The 17528-nt window shown below is 46.5% G+C and overlaps 1 protein-coding gene across 5 annotated transcripts in view; it reads left to right on the top strand.

Annotated features, from left to right (window-relative positions):
- Positions 1–17528, top strand: part of BOC (BOC cell adhesion associated, oncogene regulated) — a 76118-nt gene that overhangs the window by 35444 nt on the left and 23146 nt on the right. For 3 of the 5 annotated variants that reach the window (XM_006259427.4, XM_019476164.2, XM_014603968.3), the window contains 2 exons: positions 4573–4752; positions 5963–6241. In XM_006259427.4, coding sequence (XP_006259489.1) covers positions 4668–4752; positions 5963–6241 — 364 coding nt within the window. In that variant the 5' untranslated portion in view covers positions 4573–4667. Of the gene's footprint in view, positions 1–3921; positions 4001–4572; positions 4753–5962; positions 6242–17528 lie in introns of those variants that run through there. The other 2 variants (XM_019476162.2, XM_019476165.2) reach the window with 2 other exon arrangements.

The following is a 17528-nucleotide window of genomic DNA, read 5'->3' on the forward strand; positions in this document are numbered from 1 at the left end:
TGCTGTTGCAAAGAAGAACCATACTTTTCTCACAGCTGCACTTCCTACTCTTCAGACTCTTCCAGGGCAGCACTTGTGGCCAATATTGTGGCTCCAGTGAGAAGCACTAAAATTAAACTCAGTTTGGCTCTTTGGTAGGAGATTGAGGAGTTAACTTGCTTCCTAAAAATTCTTACCTCTTCTATGGCACTTTTCAGTTCTGGTGTTTCACAGTTTATTAGATAAGGCTCAGCTAGGAGTCAGAAGGCCTTGTGTGCAGTTCCACTAAAGTGTAGTCTAGGGTACAGCTGCTACAAGGTGGCATTTACGAGGAGGCTGAGACAGGAGTCCCAGTTTCCACAGGCTGCTTCAGTTCAAGAGGTGCTGGGCAAAATCAATGCGGCTAGGCCTTTTAATGGCAGCTTAGCTTGGCAGCTTGTCATGGGGAGAAGGGAATCTAAATGCCCAAAGGAGATAAAAAATGGGGGGGCATCTGTATCTTTTTGCCCAGAAGCTATACCACAAGTCAGACTGTCCTTGGAGAAGCTCCTCCTTTAAATTGAGCTCCTTCTCTGTTCTGTTCTGGTATCCATTCCACCACAGGGAAATCCATCAGCATTGTGCCAGGCTCTTGCAGGTACAGGTAAAAATAAAATCTGAAAGCAATGCTTAGCACTGCTGTTGCACCTTTTGTCCTCCGAACCCAAAGTACTGACGGGGAAACTGAAGCATAAAGATTACGTGTCTTGACCAAGTTTACCGAGTGAGTCAGTGGAATCAACCCAAAACTGTTCCCATTCCTCGGCACTAATCAATCACGCTACCAAGCTATATTGATTTCTTCCAGCCCAAGTACTGGTGGGGAAAAGAGCTGATAGTCATCCCAGAACAGGACGGACTCTTCTCGTCTTCAGTGTTTTTCCTCTTTCACTTTGCTTTTCGTTTCTTCCTCACATACCTTCCTTCCAGCCTGGAGCTATAAAGAGCACATTCATGCCCAAGAACAGAAACCAGGGCTGCTTTCCATTTGAAAACCTCATAAATTACAAACAGTGTGGTAGCAACAAGAATTGTTTGATTGGGCCTTGTTAAGCAGGAGGGGGTCTGGAGCTGTGGGCAGCATTTCCTCAGTAAAACCTTCAGCTTTTAATCAGCAAACACCTCTGTTGCTGCCTGTGTTTAATGCAAATCTCTATGCTTCTCCTCCCTCCTTTTTCTCTCTTCTTATTACTTGGCTATCTTCTCTTCTCTGGTTTACCTACCCCCATCCTTCCCATTTATTCTGTGCAGTGTGTGTGGGGCAGGGAGCTTGGTTGACAGTTTTTACACTCCACGCATCTGATGAAGCCCTCGTTAATCTCACTCTGCTAATGGCCCAGCCTTTGATTTACTGGGCTGTCTGAAAGGGACTTACTACCTTCCCTCCACTGACAGGAAATTGTTATTTTAACCTGACAGGAAAGCATTACAAAAAAAAAAGAGAGTGAGAGAGAGCCTTTCCCCCTGTTGAAGCCCCTTAAATTATTTTAACTCTTTCTTTCCCAGAGCAACTGCTGAGGTTAAGGTCTAAGGTGGTGTTGGGACTCACAGTCTTGATGATTGTTGGAAAGAGCTTTTGCAAGAAAAAGGGGAAGTTTGTCAGGGAAAGAAGAAAAGGAAATTAAGAGTATTTTGAGTGAGCCCCCATTGTACAGTTGGGTAGAAAGATGGAAAATAATTCATTGGGACTGAAAGCCTACGATTTCCCAGTGCCAGGGGACCACATGCCCTGGATTTGCAAATGAGATGTAATGGGGGAATTGGGGTAGGTTCTTTCCTTAAGTTGAGAGCTGAGCTTTTTCCCTTCAGCCCCTCTCTCTTACCCAAGTACAAAGAAAGCCAGGGTGGTGACAGAACCTCAGCTGACAGAGGCATCTACTTCTCTCTGAGTTTTTGCTCTGTGTTTAATGCAGACAGCTTCAGGGCAGATTTTTCAGAGCCGCTGAGCTCCTGCTTAGGCACCAAATAAGTGTCCAGATACTCAGATGAGCCCGATATAGCCTGGGAGCTGAATGCTTTTGCAAATCTGGTCCTCGATATTGAACAGTAGTCATGATTTCATTAATTTTCCATGTTTTATGCTATGTGTTTACTTTTTTATCAGTCCTGGCTAAAAAAGGAAAGGTCAGTATCCTTGTGGTAGTGCCAGTGCTCTAGCAGAGGTCTGGAGAACTATCATACCATTGAGTTGTCTACCACTCTCCATCCCACACCAAATCTCTTGAATCTATCAAGAATGTTGATTGAATTTACTGGTCTCTCTCTACAGCCACCTGTGGCCCTCCGTCATTTGGTGGACTTTGTCAATTTGGTAATGAATTGTGTATGCACATGGTAATCCTAGCTGTGAAGTGTGTATCTATCCATCTTGGTTTGTTGCCTCTGTATATCAAGCCAAGATGTGTTTTATGAGAATTACAGTGGTCTTGATCAGAACTCCCCTTCCTCCTTCTCCCAACAGGTACCCCAAAACATCTCTTTTCCTTTTAATGTTCATTCCTCCCTCTGCCAAAACAAGGTGAAACCAGAGCGGTGAAAGGTGGTTTGCTCTCCAGCTTTCCAGAACTGCCAAGGCAGACTTAAATCAGCCCCCAAATTGTTTTGAGTTTTGTTTTGCTTTGGGGTCCTGAAAAACATTTATTTTCTTCTTATATCTAATAAACCAACATTCCAGCCCTAAGCTGCTTGACAGATGCTCTGTGCTGGGGACATTGCGTTCTCTCTAGCAAAAGCAACATAACTTACTTCTCTTTCCTTTTGATTTAAAACAGTCATGAAAAGAGACTAAAACACAGGTAGGTATTAGGGTAAAGTGATAACTGGGATATAAAAGCCTCATGCTCTTCTGAAGACTCCAGGATACCAGTTGCAGTTAGCTACTTGATATCACCATGGCAAAAAATGTCATATACTGTATTAGCTTTCTGGCTTCCAGAATTAGTCCAGGCTTTGACTTCTGCACCAAAACTACCAGCACCTTTAGTGTTAATAATTTTGAAACTCTTTTAAGCAGCACCTTGGGGCTGTCAATTCCAGGTACTAAGTAGCGCTATAGAGAAAATGTGTCTAGAGGGTATTCAAAATGCATATTGTTGAATTGTCTGACAGGAACATTTCTCCTTTCCTTAAATCCCGTGCCCTTGGATGAAGGTAGTTCCAATCTTCTGTAGGTGTTTGAACAATTCACCACAGGATAACAGGGGGCAGGGCTTTGCCTTACGTCAGCTGCTATGCAGTAACTGCTCATTTGTCCCACACCAAGTGGAGGATAAACCCATTGTAACTTATTCCTCTTTTTTCAAAGGGCAGGTTGTCACAGTTTAGCTTCCTCCTACCAAGGGCATGCACGTAGACCATTTCTATGGAACAAGCAATGTGCAGTAAAGCCCCACTTTTTACCCTGTACTAAATTGTTCCCATGTCCACACCCTTATTCTGGAATAAGAACATCCACACAGAGAATTAATTGAGAATAGGTGTTCAAGAGTAACTCCACAGGTAGATGTGCCCTTAGATCAAATAGAGAAGCATGCTTGAAATAGAGCTGTGGATTTATTGATAGATCCAGTGATGGTTTCTCCCCTCAGCCTGTCATAATCCCTGTTTCCCAGGAGTATGTGTGCTTGCAGGGGAAAAAAGCCTCTTTTGTTTTCCCATTTAAACCAAAATACTGTCTCTATAGTCACAGCCAAGAAGAAAGTCAACCCAACAAATATCCTAACCCACACTCTGCTAAGAATGCTTATGTTTAGCTCCCGAAAGTCATGGGGTGTGCCAAGATAGCCTAGCACAGTGCTCAGAGCGTGATGTGCGTCCATGCATGTGTGATTCTGTCTGAGACTTGTGATACCTGACTAGCTGGGTGAACTTTGACATGTCCAGACCATGCTAGGGAGCAATACTGTGTGAGGCACAGCACACCTACTCTTTGCATGCAGTACACAGAAATGGATGCAACACAGCTACCCTCGAGCAGCGCTAGGTATGTGGCATTAAACTCAGCCATGACAGAGTTTACCATTTTAAGGCAGTTGCACTGTTTCCATCTCTAGCTTGAGCACGCATGTGGTGGGCAGGCCCTTAGAGCCCAGATTTCAGAAGGGCCCACAATTCCTTAAATGCCTTTTGTATCTATTTCTTCTATGTGGAAAAATGAGGATGACAATACTAACCTCCTGGGTGGGTGGGGGCATTTTAGTGCTTTATTGGCATCTGTAAAATGATTTGAATGAATTGTCTAAGAGAAGGTGCAAGTGTTCTGTTAGATGTGGACCACTTTTGGCTTTCTGCACCCCTCAGGAGCTTAGTTGGTATTGGAGCAGCCCAGAGCATTGTTTTGCACTGGACTCTGGCCAGGGTTTGTCCTTCCTCTTGTAAAGTACCTGCAGGAGGCAGTGATATCTGAGCTGGGATCAGTATGGGGAGAATTGCCATTGAGCTGACTTTTGTAATATGCTTGGATCTTCAGTCTGGGGGATTTGCTAAGGATTGACAAAGAATACGAGGGACTTGTTTGACATTCCCCTCCCCCCTTTTCTTTCTTGTCTTCTGCAGGGCACCGCAGGAAGCCACAGCACCTCCTTGAGTCTTCTGAGGCAACTTATGGGAACCCTGCCTGGGCCCTTCTGCTCCAGGCTACGCTGCATGGGATGACAATGACACCTGGAAGGAAGAGACCAGTGGCCACCATCCCCTGCCTTATCCTAGCAGCTGCTAGTTGCTTTGCTAATTTAGGTGAGTTCCATGCCGTTCTCATTTTTGCATTCTGCAAATGTAAGACAATACAAATAACTGAAGATCCTGATGTGCCTCTGGGAATGGACTCTGCTTTCCATCCCCAAAGCATCAAACTCCTCCCCACCCCCACAGTTGTAAAGGGGCCATTTGCACTGTCACGTACTTGCAGAACATTCAATTTACCCTGCTTCCTTATCCTTCCAAGGGAAAATGTCCCAAAGAGAATCCATACACCTGGACACAGCTCCCTTCCTTTAACCTAGGCCAACCAAGGTCCAGCATCCCCGTCTTCCTAAATGGCTGTTGCCCTATTGGACATAATGTCGACACCCCACATTCCCACTGCAGTGAAAATCATGGGTAAGGAAGAGCTCTAGGCTGCTTTCATGCCATTTGTAGGTAGCCCACCCAGGGAGTATGAAGAAACTATCCTGGAGGTGAGGGGGGACTTTGATTCAGCATTGCTTGAAGGCAGTGCACTGGAGATGATTGCTGCTGAGGTTACACACTCCAGCAGATGAGAGCATTGGTTCCCCGTCTTCCCCTTAGCTCAGATCAGAATGAGCCAAGAGAAGGGCCAGGAGTTTCATGACTGCAGCTTGGCCAAGATGAATGGTGCACTCTGATGGTCTGGAGAGGCCAGTATTTTTCATGAGGGCAAAGTTTTTGTGGCTTTGCCCCAGGTGGAATGTTAATGTATTCTTACTTCTGTGCTTTGCCTGCAGGCTCCCGACAGTTTCCTATGGTACTTTCCTCCCTAAAGGAGGCACCTTGATGAGGGCTTAGGCAACTTGATGCTATCCCCAAGCATAAATGATTCCCCATATCAGCTTCAGCCACAGCTGAACGAAGGCTGGAAACAGCAGTTTAAACAGGAACCTGGAACCAAATGTTGCTTGGACTTTCAGGGTCAGAATTACATCCTCCGCTTTCCAGTAGATCAAGCCAGACCCCTGGATCCCAGCATATTCTAAGCTCTGGGCTGCTCCATATCAGGAGCCAGGCTTCTCAGTCTAGCCCTCACTCTACCTGAGATGTAATCATGGCACAGTTCTAAGAAAGGCTTTGTCTAAAGAGATGAGAGGAATCTGTCAGCACTAGTGGTGCTTGCCAGGCAGAGCAGGATGTGACAGCAGAGGAGCTCATCTTCTGTTCTGTGTGCTCGTGCTCACATGTATTTCACCTTCTCTCCCCATCCACTGCATAGGTGAGTCTCTACAAGTCACCGTCCAACCTGCCTCCATTGTCCAAAAATATGGTGGCGTGGTGAGTCTGGGTTGTGTGGCAAACCCCACAAGAGTGAACGTTACCTGGAGACTGAATGGGAAGGAGCTGACGGAGTCAGATGAGGTGCTGGGGATTCACACCGAGCCAGGGAAACTCATCATCCTTGCTCTCAACAACCACACCGTAGGCCGGTATCAGTGTATTGCTCGTGTACCTGAGGGGGTTGTGGCCAGTGTCCCAGCCACAGTGACGTTAGCCAGTGAGTAGCTTTTGTCCTCTGCCATCTCTTCCTTTTTGTTTTAATCCCTCATGTTGATTGGGACTCCAGTCCTGGGGCTGTCAGGGCTTGTGATGCAGTGGGATAGGCTGGTCCTGGAGTAATCGTTGTGGCAGTAGCAAATCCTAGTTTGCTCCCAGGCTTTGACAAAAGCATATTACTGGAGCATACTTGAGGGCGTGGGTGGGTAGGCAGTGCTCAGGGGCATTCTTTCTGGGACACACTGCCACTGTAGTGTAGACATACGATAAGGCACCTGAGTATTGCCATGGTATCTGAGTGAGCTTCTTGGATAATTTCATTCACTACTTCCTTATTGACTGCAGTTACCACTACCAAAAAAATCCCTTTATTGACCATCTGTCTTCTCACCCCATGATGACAGAGGAGCATGGTCATTTGATACATGATGCACACACAGCCACAATACCCACCTATGGCTGTGTAACTAACTGGTCAACATGTCTTTTTAGTTGTCTCTGTTCTTGATCCTCAAAGAACGAGAAACAGTTACAGTGCTTGCCTAGCGAGTCTTGGCTCTTAGCTCAAGCTAAAAGACCTCCTGTTTTTTGCTTGGCAAGTCGCTAGTTCAGTGCCTAGAGCCAGCCAAGACGGCAGCTATCACAGCCACATTGTGGTGAGATGATTCAGCTGGTTAAATTGAAGGATTCTCTTATGCCACCAGGTTGGTGGTGCAGGCATTGACAAGCTGACCCTTCTTGCATCACCTGGAAGAATTAAGAGGCTCCCCAAAGAAGGGACAAGGGAGTAAAAGAGTTAAGTAACTAAGACAGCAGCCCCCCAGAATTGCTGTAGACATTTGCTAGCGGGGGAGTCTGCGAGAAGAACACCGTTACCCCTAATGGCCAAGGTACAGAGAGCTGCCTTGTAACCTCTCTCAGCTGGTAATGAGAGGGCCTGACGGAGGGTACTGGGGAAGGGGATTTGCCTCAAAGACTGAAGGAGAAGAGATGTTTGTGCAAAACGGCTGGTTTTGTTCTAAAGCCAAGAACTATTGGCTTGTCATCGAGACATTAATCAGAAGTGAAATGTTTAGGCCGGGCTGGGTGGGAGGGAAAAAAGAGAAAGCGAGGGAGAGTGAAGTGGAGCTGCAGTTACTGCGCGCCAAGGCTGAGTAGGAGGGGGAGGCCATCCTTGGGTTGAATCCATGAGGGGATTTGGCCTGGGCTCTGCACTTAGATTAAGTTTCGGAGAGCACATTCCAGAGCAGAATGGAGGCTGTGTTTTGCTGGTGGCCTGATAGTGGAGGGGAGGGGAGAGGTGGATGGGATTACTGAGGGCATGGTTTGCATTTAGGAAAGACGAGGAAAGCAGCACATGCACCACTCCTTAGTACCGTTGTTTGCCTCTGGGCCCTCCCTAGTGTTCTCTCAAGTGTCATTGCTTAGACAAAGCTGCTGTTGTTCCATCTACCTGGGTGCTACCTTTCCCTTCTAGCTCTGGTGACTGAAGGGAGACAGCCATCTCCAGCACTGGCTGAGGTTGAGCAACTAGTGTGCAGGACAGTCCTGCCATCTCCCTCTGGACAGATCTAGTCTAACCACATCTAGTGTTGGGCTGGGATCCCGGGGGTTGCCAGAGGACTGATTCAGGTTCATCATTTTTGCCCTCACCTGCACCAAGCTAGATAGCAAATAGTGAATGGTAATGCTCCAGGCTTCCACTTAGTACCTCCCTGCCAATGCAACTCTATTTCTCACAGCATTTACAAAGCCTCACACAAGGTGTAAAGGTCAAGGAGGCAAATGGCCCCTGGCTGAGGCTACTGAGCTGGAACCAGGAAAGGGAATAATGAGTGAGATTTTACCACTACTGCCAGCCTTCTGCTGCTGGGAGGAGGACCAGAGGCTGCAGCAGGAGGGTGAGAGATTAATGGCTTTGCCCCCTACCTGTAGCAGGGATAGGACACTGATGTCACTGCATGGGTCTTCAGAAATGATGCTGAAGGTGGGTTAAATGAACAGGTGACACCCCATGGGACTCCATGTCCCCTTCCCCACAAAGTTTCAGTGCTATGTGGAGAAAAGACTGGTTCCCCTTGGGGCATATTGACACCCAAGAGAGAACCTCCCACTGATCCCCGCAGTCTTTGAGAAGAGTGATACAGGGACGCAAGACAGCTGCAGTGTATTTCCCAGGTGTTGGAGAACCATGAAATAGATCCCACCTTGGGAAGAACTGTGTCTGGAAGGGGAAGAGCCTTCTTTTCTCTCTCAGGTAGGAGAGGTGGTAAGTGATCAGTCAAGAGCCATCGTTTCAGTAGCAGCTTGGTGTAAGTCTGAAACACCACGTGCCAATGATAAATGCAGGCGCTGATTTGCAATGTAGTCCACAGTTTGTGACTGGTTTCTGTCATCCCATCTTGCATTCTCTCTCCTACCTCTGGAAGATGAAAGCCAGCTATAACTGCCATGCAATGATTTGAAATGCTCCAGAGCAGGCTGTCAGTTCTGGGATAGGCAAAAGTCTGGATGGTCTTTGGAGGGACTGGCCAGCACGTGTGTTTGGGACCTGAGCAACTGGGTCCCAGGACTCCTTCCAGCTTCAGGACTCAATAGGAGCACTGTAAGAGCTTTAGCCTGATCCAGAAACAATGTGCAGGAGAGAACTGGGATTGGGACATGCATGAGAAAAACAAGGAGCAATGTTTTTTCAGGGTATGATTTTATTTTTTTATTATGAGCTGGGGTAACCAGAGCATTTTCTGTGCTTTCTGGCAAACTCTTAGATACTTGTAACCCTCAGCCTTCTCAAAGGGATCCCTACAGTCCCCCATAATTATATGCATACTCAACCCACTGATAGTCTCTGGTGGCCCTTTTCATAAAGTGGATTAGCCCTGGCAATGTTTTTGACCTGTTGGCAGCTGTAGTTTAGCATTGGGACTGATGCCTAAGCTGATCTCTGTTCACCCTGCCTTGGAGGACTAGTTGAAACTAGCAGCTAATTCCTGCAGCAGAGTTAAAATGACTGTTGTTTTGTAGCCCTGGGGGGAGTGAGGGATTTGCAAAAGAGGTTGAGAGATGGATTTCTTAAAGCAACAGAAAGAGCATCACTTCCATAATTGTCAGTCAAAGTCTCACACATTGTTCAGCTGCTAAAAGGTGTATGGCAGGAAGGGTCTCTTGTTCAAATTGGCTTGACCCCTCTACTCACAAAGCACTAAATAGACTATGGTAACTTTGGTCACTATAAATCCTAGATGCATTTTGAAAGGTAATCTGGATATTAAAGCTCTGTATCCCACCTGCAGGTCTCTGAGCTGTCCTCTGTCTCATCCCTTATAATGGGAGTGACTAGCCAGCCTGAAAGGATTATGCATAGTCACATGAGTACTGAAGTGTGGATTGAGACTCTGTAAAGGTTACCTGGTGTGGGCTTGTTTTTAAATATTATTTTATTATGTATGAAATATATCTGTAGCCTCTCCCCAGGGGGCACATAGTCTATCACACCAAAATCTTCATTTCCAAACCACTTTTTCTTATAGCCTCCTCAGGATGCAGCATCTGTGTCCTCCCTCCCCAGTCCCCCCAGCAGCCTCTGGGTCAAAGTCAGCAGGAACATGAACCTGTTAATGTAAACAGGCAGGTGGAGAGGAGGTGGGTCTAGGACACCTAGCAGGAACTTACAAAATAAATAGGTCCCTGTCTGCCTTAGTTTGTCCCCATGCTCTCCCCAGTGCATCCACAGCCAGATATAGTACTAATGAAAGCTAGTGCAGCAGCTCAAACAATGGCAGTGATGTGGCTATTATATTGAGATGACTTCAGTCCATCCCATATCCCATTTCCCCCAGCCCCCATCTGAATGTCAGGTATCCATATATAGCTGGGCTGGTGGAGAGTCATCTTTGGCATAAGTGTGGGGACAGGGCTCAAATTCATGCCTCTTGAGCCATAGTGAGATGTCTTCCCTGCTCTGCCACTGGGCCACTATCTTTTCTTGGGAAGAGGGGACAAAGGGGAGAATTTTTATGGGGAAGGGGTATACATATGGGAAATTTGGAATGGGCTTTCAAGGGAGCTGGTGCTCTCCTCTACCTTGGGGTCTCTAAGAGGAGTCTGGATAGGCATCTGGCTGGGGTCATCTGACCCCAGCACTCTTTCCTGCCCAGGCAGTGGGTCGGACTCGATGATCTGTTGAGGTCCTTTCTGACCCTATCATCTATGAATCTATGCGAGTGGAGCAAATCATTCCATAAGTCTCTCAGGATCTGTGAGCAAAGGTAGCATAGTAGCTCTCTGCCTAGGGTGAGCCCATGGGGGCGAGCCTAGTGTGAGTGAAAGTGCCAGCAGGCAGTGACCCCTGCCATGGGTCAGGCTTGAAGTCCCTTAGGAATTTGCAGCTGTCTTTTACAGGCGGCCCCATTCATTCTCCTCCTGTCTGGGCCTCTCTTCTGATGACTCCCCTGACACAGTAGAGGTGGGAAACTTCAGCTCCATATTGAAAAAGCATTTGCTTGCTGGGCTTGGCTCCTCCAAAGGCCTCCTGCTCCAAGGCCAGAGGTGAAGTGAGGAGGGGAGGGAAGGAAAACACAGGTGGTGCTTCCTGAGTCTGTCAACACAAGGGAGGCAGGCCAGCAGTGAAGACGAGGTGTGGTGGTTGTTATATGGCACCCAGTCAGACCTGGTGTGTGTGCACAAGGTGGTGTGTGGTACGGGGTAAGGTGTTTGGAAGGGGTGGTATGAGGGCATTACGGGACAAGAGTATATGTGAGAGAGAGGGTGTAATGAGGTCTGTGTGTGTGTGTGTGTGAGGAGCTGTTTGAAGGGTGCCTTGTGTCTGACCACTCGCATCATGTGTGTGTTTGGGGTGGGGGTTGCTGTGTGATGTGAGGATAACCATGCATGAAAGGAGTGGAGGGGGAATGGGATTATGTGTGCATGAGAGACAGACTCTTGCTATGCTGCTCTGAAAGGGCTGTCTGTTACTCTTCACGTGGAGCAGAGCAGCAACTGAGATGCAGCTCTGTGCAGGCGAAAGCTTTACCCCGCTAGGGATCTGGCAGCCGCAATGGGGATTAGTGAGGAATACCTGACCCCTCCTTAGTGCTTCAGGGGCCTCAGTCTTGACTGTTTCCTGGTCTTTGAGGCTCTACCACCCTGCAGCAAGCCTGCTCTGCCCCTGACATAAAGGCAGTGGAGAAAGCTGTATTTTTGCTTTAGTTCTTCAAAGCCTCCCACTTCACCTGGCTTGATCTGATCCCTCATCTGGTCGGTCCCCTCACATAGTCTCCAGCACTGGAGTATCCAGTATGCCATCTGCGTACACACACATACGCACACAGAGGGAATGAAGGGAATGTAGGTTCAACTTTGCAGGCCTGAGGAAAAGTCCATAAAACTAAGTGGTGTTTATAGGGAGCAGTCGTTTATGGTAATTTGGCATTCAACTTTTCAATAAACAATAGTAAGAATGGTTTATTCTGTGTCCCAAGCTTGATGCTCCATATCTAGCCTTTCTTGTGGTGCCTTGCTGTCTCCTCAGCCACTGCTCTGGGCTGTCTCTTCTCTCCTGCTCAGGATCCTTTCTGCTCAGTTCCTTAACCTCAGGGCCTTTTGCCAGCCCCTGAGACCAGGTTGGGTGGTTGAGTGGTGAAAGGAGGAAGGTTATGCTGGTTTCCTTCTCTGGTTGGGTACAAGAAGGAGTTGTGAAACCAAAGAGTTTTGGCATTTCTGGAACTCTGTGGGCATAAGGCCCCCTTGATGTTTTTGCCATCTCATGAGCCCTTGGCTCTATCCCTTCAGAGATTCATAGATGTAGGGTTGGAAGGGACCTTGCAGATCTTCTAGTCTGACCCCCTGCCCTGGGCAGGAGAGAACTGGGCTCAAATGACCCCAGCCAGGTAAACGTCGAGCCTCCTCTTAAAGACCCTCGGGGTAGGAGCCAGCACCACTTCCCTTGGAAGTTGGTTCCAGATCCTAGCCGCCCTGACTGTGAAGTAGTGCCTCCTGATATCTAGTCTGAACCTACTCTCTAACAACTTATGGCTGTTATTCCTTGTTACTCCGGGAGGCGCTCAGGGGAACAAGGTCTCTCCCATTCCCCGCTGGTCCCCCCATTAAGTTTATAGATGGCCACCAGGCCCCCCCTCAGCCCTCTCTTGTGAAGGCTGAACAGGTTAAGGTCCCATAGCCTCTCCTCGTAGGGTCTTCTTGGGAGACTGCACCCATTTTACAGGAAAGGCAAATAAAGCACAGGAAAATTACTTGTTAAAGTCATGTAACAAGTGGGCAGCCTAAAATAAAACTCCCCAAATTTGAATCCCAGATCTATGTGTTTGTCTTTCTGCACTACCCCTCCACCTCTGTTTGAGATACCATCTTGGACACAAAAAAGTATTTTAATTGCAGAATTCTCACTGTAGTTTTCCATCTCCTAAAGAGCCAAGTTCCCTGGCAAGCTGTCCTGCATCAGAGCTGTTGGTCTGTTCTTTCTCTTAGCTTGCTGGCTTATAGGCTCCCCTCTCCTGGGTTTCTCTGTGTGTGTACAGGTCTTTGCCAGCATTGCTGGAGCCTGTGCCTTGGCTCTGAGATCTTAATTTGGCTATGATGAATTCAGACCACCAGGGTGGACATTAATTTTCCTGATGCTCATTTATATTTTGTTGAACAGAGAAATAGATGTGATGTGGACAGGCAGACACTTGGTTCTCACCTTTCTTCCATCTCTTTCCACCTTTGCTTCACTTGCTGTTTTATCTCTTCATCAAATTTTAAAGGAAGAAAGAAAAGTTAGGCCTCCTCTTTTGTTCCCCACTAGTGAGGAGGAACCAGATATGCTCCAGACATCCTGCACGTTAGGAGTTAACCTTCATCTGGCTTTAATACCCAATGGAAACATGGCTCCCATCCTCAGCTTGTCTTAAAGGATTAATCATATTTCTGAAGTTCACTCATTTCTTTTTATTATTAATAGTATTTTAATTGAATGATGCCAAGAAATTCCTGAAGTATTAAACATGTTTGCTGCAAATCATTTTTATGACATTTACAAAACCTCTCCTCCCCCTTTTATCCTCCTGCCTTCCTCTCCCCTTTTCTCAGATCTGAGCACTAAAACTCTCTCCAAACAACCAGCCTGACAACTAATAAGTTTTACATTTGGGGAGGTTTTTCACCATGTTGCCAAGAGAGCTGTTTTTTATTTAAAATTACAAAGAGTATTGCTTTAATCAGAAAGTCTGTTTGAGAAATTTCATGTCACTTTTCCATGACTGTGGGTGGGAGAACCTTGGAGCCAGAGTTGTCTTTGCAGTTGGAGCACTGGTATAAATCCCAAAGAACAAAAACACATTTTTCCGCTCTCCCAGGCTGCCAAGGGAGGGTCACATGTAGTCCACAATCCCTGTGCTGTTCTCTGTTTTCCAAACGGCCTCAGGTTACAGCACCAAATAGTTGTACTGGTCCCAGTTGTACGTGCCCAAATAGTTGTAACAGGCAAAATAATTGTTCTATGATGACAACATGCTATTGTGTTGTGGTAGGTCAGAATGCATTGCTGTAGCACAATGGTTAGAAGCAACAATGTGGGCACATCTCAATGCCCTGACTTGCTATTTGGAAAACATGCATTATTGTGAAGCTGTCGTATAGAAGATGAGCTTTTATTAAGTATTAATGCAATGACATTGCTGGAGGTGTTGAAGATATACAGCTTTTGTGCCCCCAAAACAGTATACCTCTACTTCTTCTGGTATACTTTTACTTTTGTAGGGCAAAGACGCAGCCTTACCACGCAGCTCATGCTGCAACAGGCTGAAATAAATATTGGTCTTGAAGGACACTCAAAAGACTTTAATTCACATGCAAGAAGAAACATGCCTGAATTTACTTGTGGTAAGCTTGAGCATCTTTTTAAACATGGATTGTATTATTCCATCACCTGGATGGTCAAATTGTTATCAGAAACTAGTGCAGCTGAAGATCAGAAAGCAATGTAGTTGGGTGGTTCAGGCAGGTTGATGACTGAACTTGGTGTAAGAGCGATTGTAGGCTCAATTGATGTGTGTTTTGGAAATCTGGTGTTCTCCGTGGAGCTCCTGGTGCTTCTCTTTCATCATTCACATGTACACTAGGACACATACGCTAGGAGCAGGTTTCGAAATAGGTTTCTGTGAGCTTCATTGGGATTGTCTAGTCTTAGATCCTGTGAGCTTGACATGCCTGCCATGACCAGTTTGAGACTGGAACTGTGTTAGCATCTGCATTACTTCTGCATTTCACCTGAGTGGCTGATCTTGACCTGAAGCACTTCCTTGCTGGCCATTCACCTTGGTATTTACTCTGGTTCACTTTAAAAAGACAGCGTTTCCTCCCCACTATTTACCCATCCCAAAAGGAAGCAAAATGTATGTTGCTACAGCAGAATTTCTATTCTGAGGCAGTGGCAGACCCTGCATGCCCCCAGAGGTTGGCTTAAGCTTTTCTAGAAGGAGACAGCTATGCAGAGTGGTGAGGGGGCAGGATCTGGGTCAGTCAGCTCATGAAGACTGGAGAGTCCTTGAAATGTTTCCATTATGGCTTCTCTGGCTCATGTGGAGTTGGTCAAGAAGTGCAGCTGGAGGATGTTGTCGGCAGGGGAGGAAGAAAGTAGAGGACTGGGCCAAGGAGGGTGGGCTGGGTGAATAGCCCTGTGAAAACATTTTCTCCTAATGGATTTCTCAAATGTACCAGCAGGCAGGCACAGGCAGGTGTCACGTCAAATGCTTTCCCTGTGAAACCTGATCCACCCCTCTCCGTCTGCTTTTCTCATTCTCTCTTTTCAAGGCCCCTTCTCTTGGTTGTTTAGCCCCCAGGAATGTGGCGTGCACTAAGGGACTGGGACTGGTAACTGGTTTAGCAGAGAAAAGCCCTGGGACAAAGTCCAGTTCCAGACTACTCTGTTTCCTACTATTTTCCAGTCTCTGTAACAACCGCTTTAATTTTCATGTGCAGAACTGCTTTTAGAAGCTGCTAGCTGTGTTCTGGTTTTAATACCATCCCCACCTCCACCATCTTTCACTAAGCAAACTAGGATGTAAGAACATCAGGCCATCACAGTAATCTAGTGGTTAACCAGCCTTTGGCTGTAGAGCATTTGACCCGGGCATGAATGCCATGTGTGGAGATGTTTGTTGTTCAAGCAACAGAAGGGTGTGACGTGGTGATTATAGTCAGAAAAGTGGGCTCTGAAGAAGCCGCCTTCTTTTCATGTTCCATGTTATTTCTTCCCCCACTTGCTTCCAAGTGGGGAAGTCTTTCAAGTTTGTGAGTTGCAGTAAGAGTCTTGTTTTCCCTTCTGTCCCAAAATACTGTGGGTAAACCTATTGAATCCTGCACTCATCAGTCTAATCGTACTGTCTGGAGTGTTCCCATAGCCTTCATCATAATATCCAGGAGCTCAGTAGGTCGTTTAAGCTTTGCCCATGGTGGCTTTTATACCTCATCTAGTTCTTTGCTCTTCCCTGGTGTCTTTGTCCCCATCCCATGTATAGTGTGGTGCTCTCAAACTATGCAATCAGCATTATTGCTGAGAACATGCAGGGTGCAACAGAGCCAAGTTTGTCTTCCACAGCTCCTGCACTGTTAAAGGGTGCTGTCAAATTCCTAGCAAAGTGTGACAGAGCAGCAAAGACATAATCTGAAGATAAAACAGTCTACAGAGGGAAGATCTGGGTAGCGAATACTTCACCTATCTCCAGTACTTTCCCTCGGAGGATCTCAAAGCATCTCATGGACACTGATGAATTAAGCCCCGCTGTGTGACATCTCTGGGATGTCATTATCCCCTTTTTGCTAAATCAAGACCATCTCCTGGTTCACAGAAAGAGGATAGTGTTTGGCTCACAAGGAGCAGATCAAAGGGATGTTGTTTTCTACCTATAATCATATTCCAAGTGTTCGTGATGCACAGTAATTCTCTTTCCTCTGTGTTCTCCATTCTGTGTACCCTCTTGGCAGGGACTAATCTCATGATGTTAAACCTGCTTGTTATAGCTTCCTGGTAGAGTGCTACCGTTATATTTGAAATGGCACCCTCTCTGTACCTCTTTTTTTTCATTTGCTTTTAAGTTTCTCAATAAGTTCCCTTCTCTGGCTAAAATATTTCCTGCCAAGACACTGCCAAGGAGTAATGTATTCACAAAGTCTCATGATGAGCTGTTTTTGGAGTTATTCAGTCATAGAGATTAAAAAAAAAAAAAAAGGCCAGTTCCATTAATTGCTGAGGGCAGCGCTTCAACACTTAATCTGTGCCAGGACCACAATAAAATGGAGGCTCTGACTCCAAGCCTAAGGTGGTGAAAGTTGTATACCATGGAGGGTTTAATCCTTGCACCAGAAAGATGACCCAAACTTGACTAATGTTCTGCACCAAGCCAGTCTCGTGTGCAGGGACATCAAAGTCCACACCTGCTGTGTTGGGGTGCTAGAAAATTGAATTGTTTACTATCATACAGTTCTTTGAGTTCCTAGACTACATGGGCCTGCTGTTCATGTATTCATACATGCATTTAATTACTGTATTTATTCAAATACATGACAAGTTTCCCGCCAGCCCCCAGCTGGCTTGGGGGGAAAAAGGGAAAAAAGCCCCTCATCTTGTAATCGCATACAGTGAAATATAACTAAATGCACTGTCTATCACTAAACTGCTGCCAAAAGCAGCATGTGTTCAGCCATGGAAACCAACTCTGAAGTTGATTAAATGCAGCCAACACTGAGCATAGCTATAAAACACATGGTCCATATTAGGCAAACATGCTGATGGAAATCTTTATTTATTTATTGCATGACCCTTAAAAAAATGGGCAGTTGCTCCCCTGGAAGGGATCAAGCACCAGGCCTGGAGGTACTGAAGTAACAAACCAGCACCCAGTAAGGCCAAAACAAGCTCCAACACCCACTCTGGTGCCAAAAATGCTGATGGGAACTTACCACAGGGATAGGTTAGTGCAACCTATCTGAATAAGACGTATGGTAGTACCTATTGAATGTAGCCCCCACCATGACATTGCATACAGTTCACCTAGAATCCCTCTGTTGGCCCTTCTCGGCCTGGCGTATATGATTAATGTGGCCCTGCCCTCCATGAGGTGAAGCCGGATTAGGTTCCCTGCGCCTTATCTGCATGTATATTTTTGGAGCACCCCAGGATTTCTGACAAGAACACCCAGTTCCAGTTGTGAGCGGGGGCTAATTAGCGCACATTATTTGGGGGGGGATCTGAAGTACACGTACATACTGAGCAGTGCTGAGCTATGGGG

This window comes from Alligator mississippiensis, chromosome 1 (genome assembly GCF_030867095.1).
Source record: "Alligator mississippiensis isolate rAllMis1 chromosome 1, rAllMis1, whole genome shotgun sequence".
In the NCBI taxonomy this organism is placed as follows: Eukaryota; Metazoa; Chordata; order Crocodylia; family Alligatoridae; genus Alligator; species Alligator mississippiensis.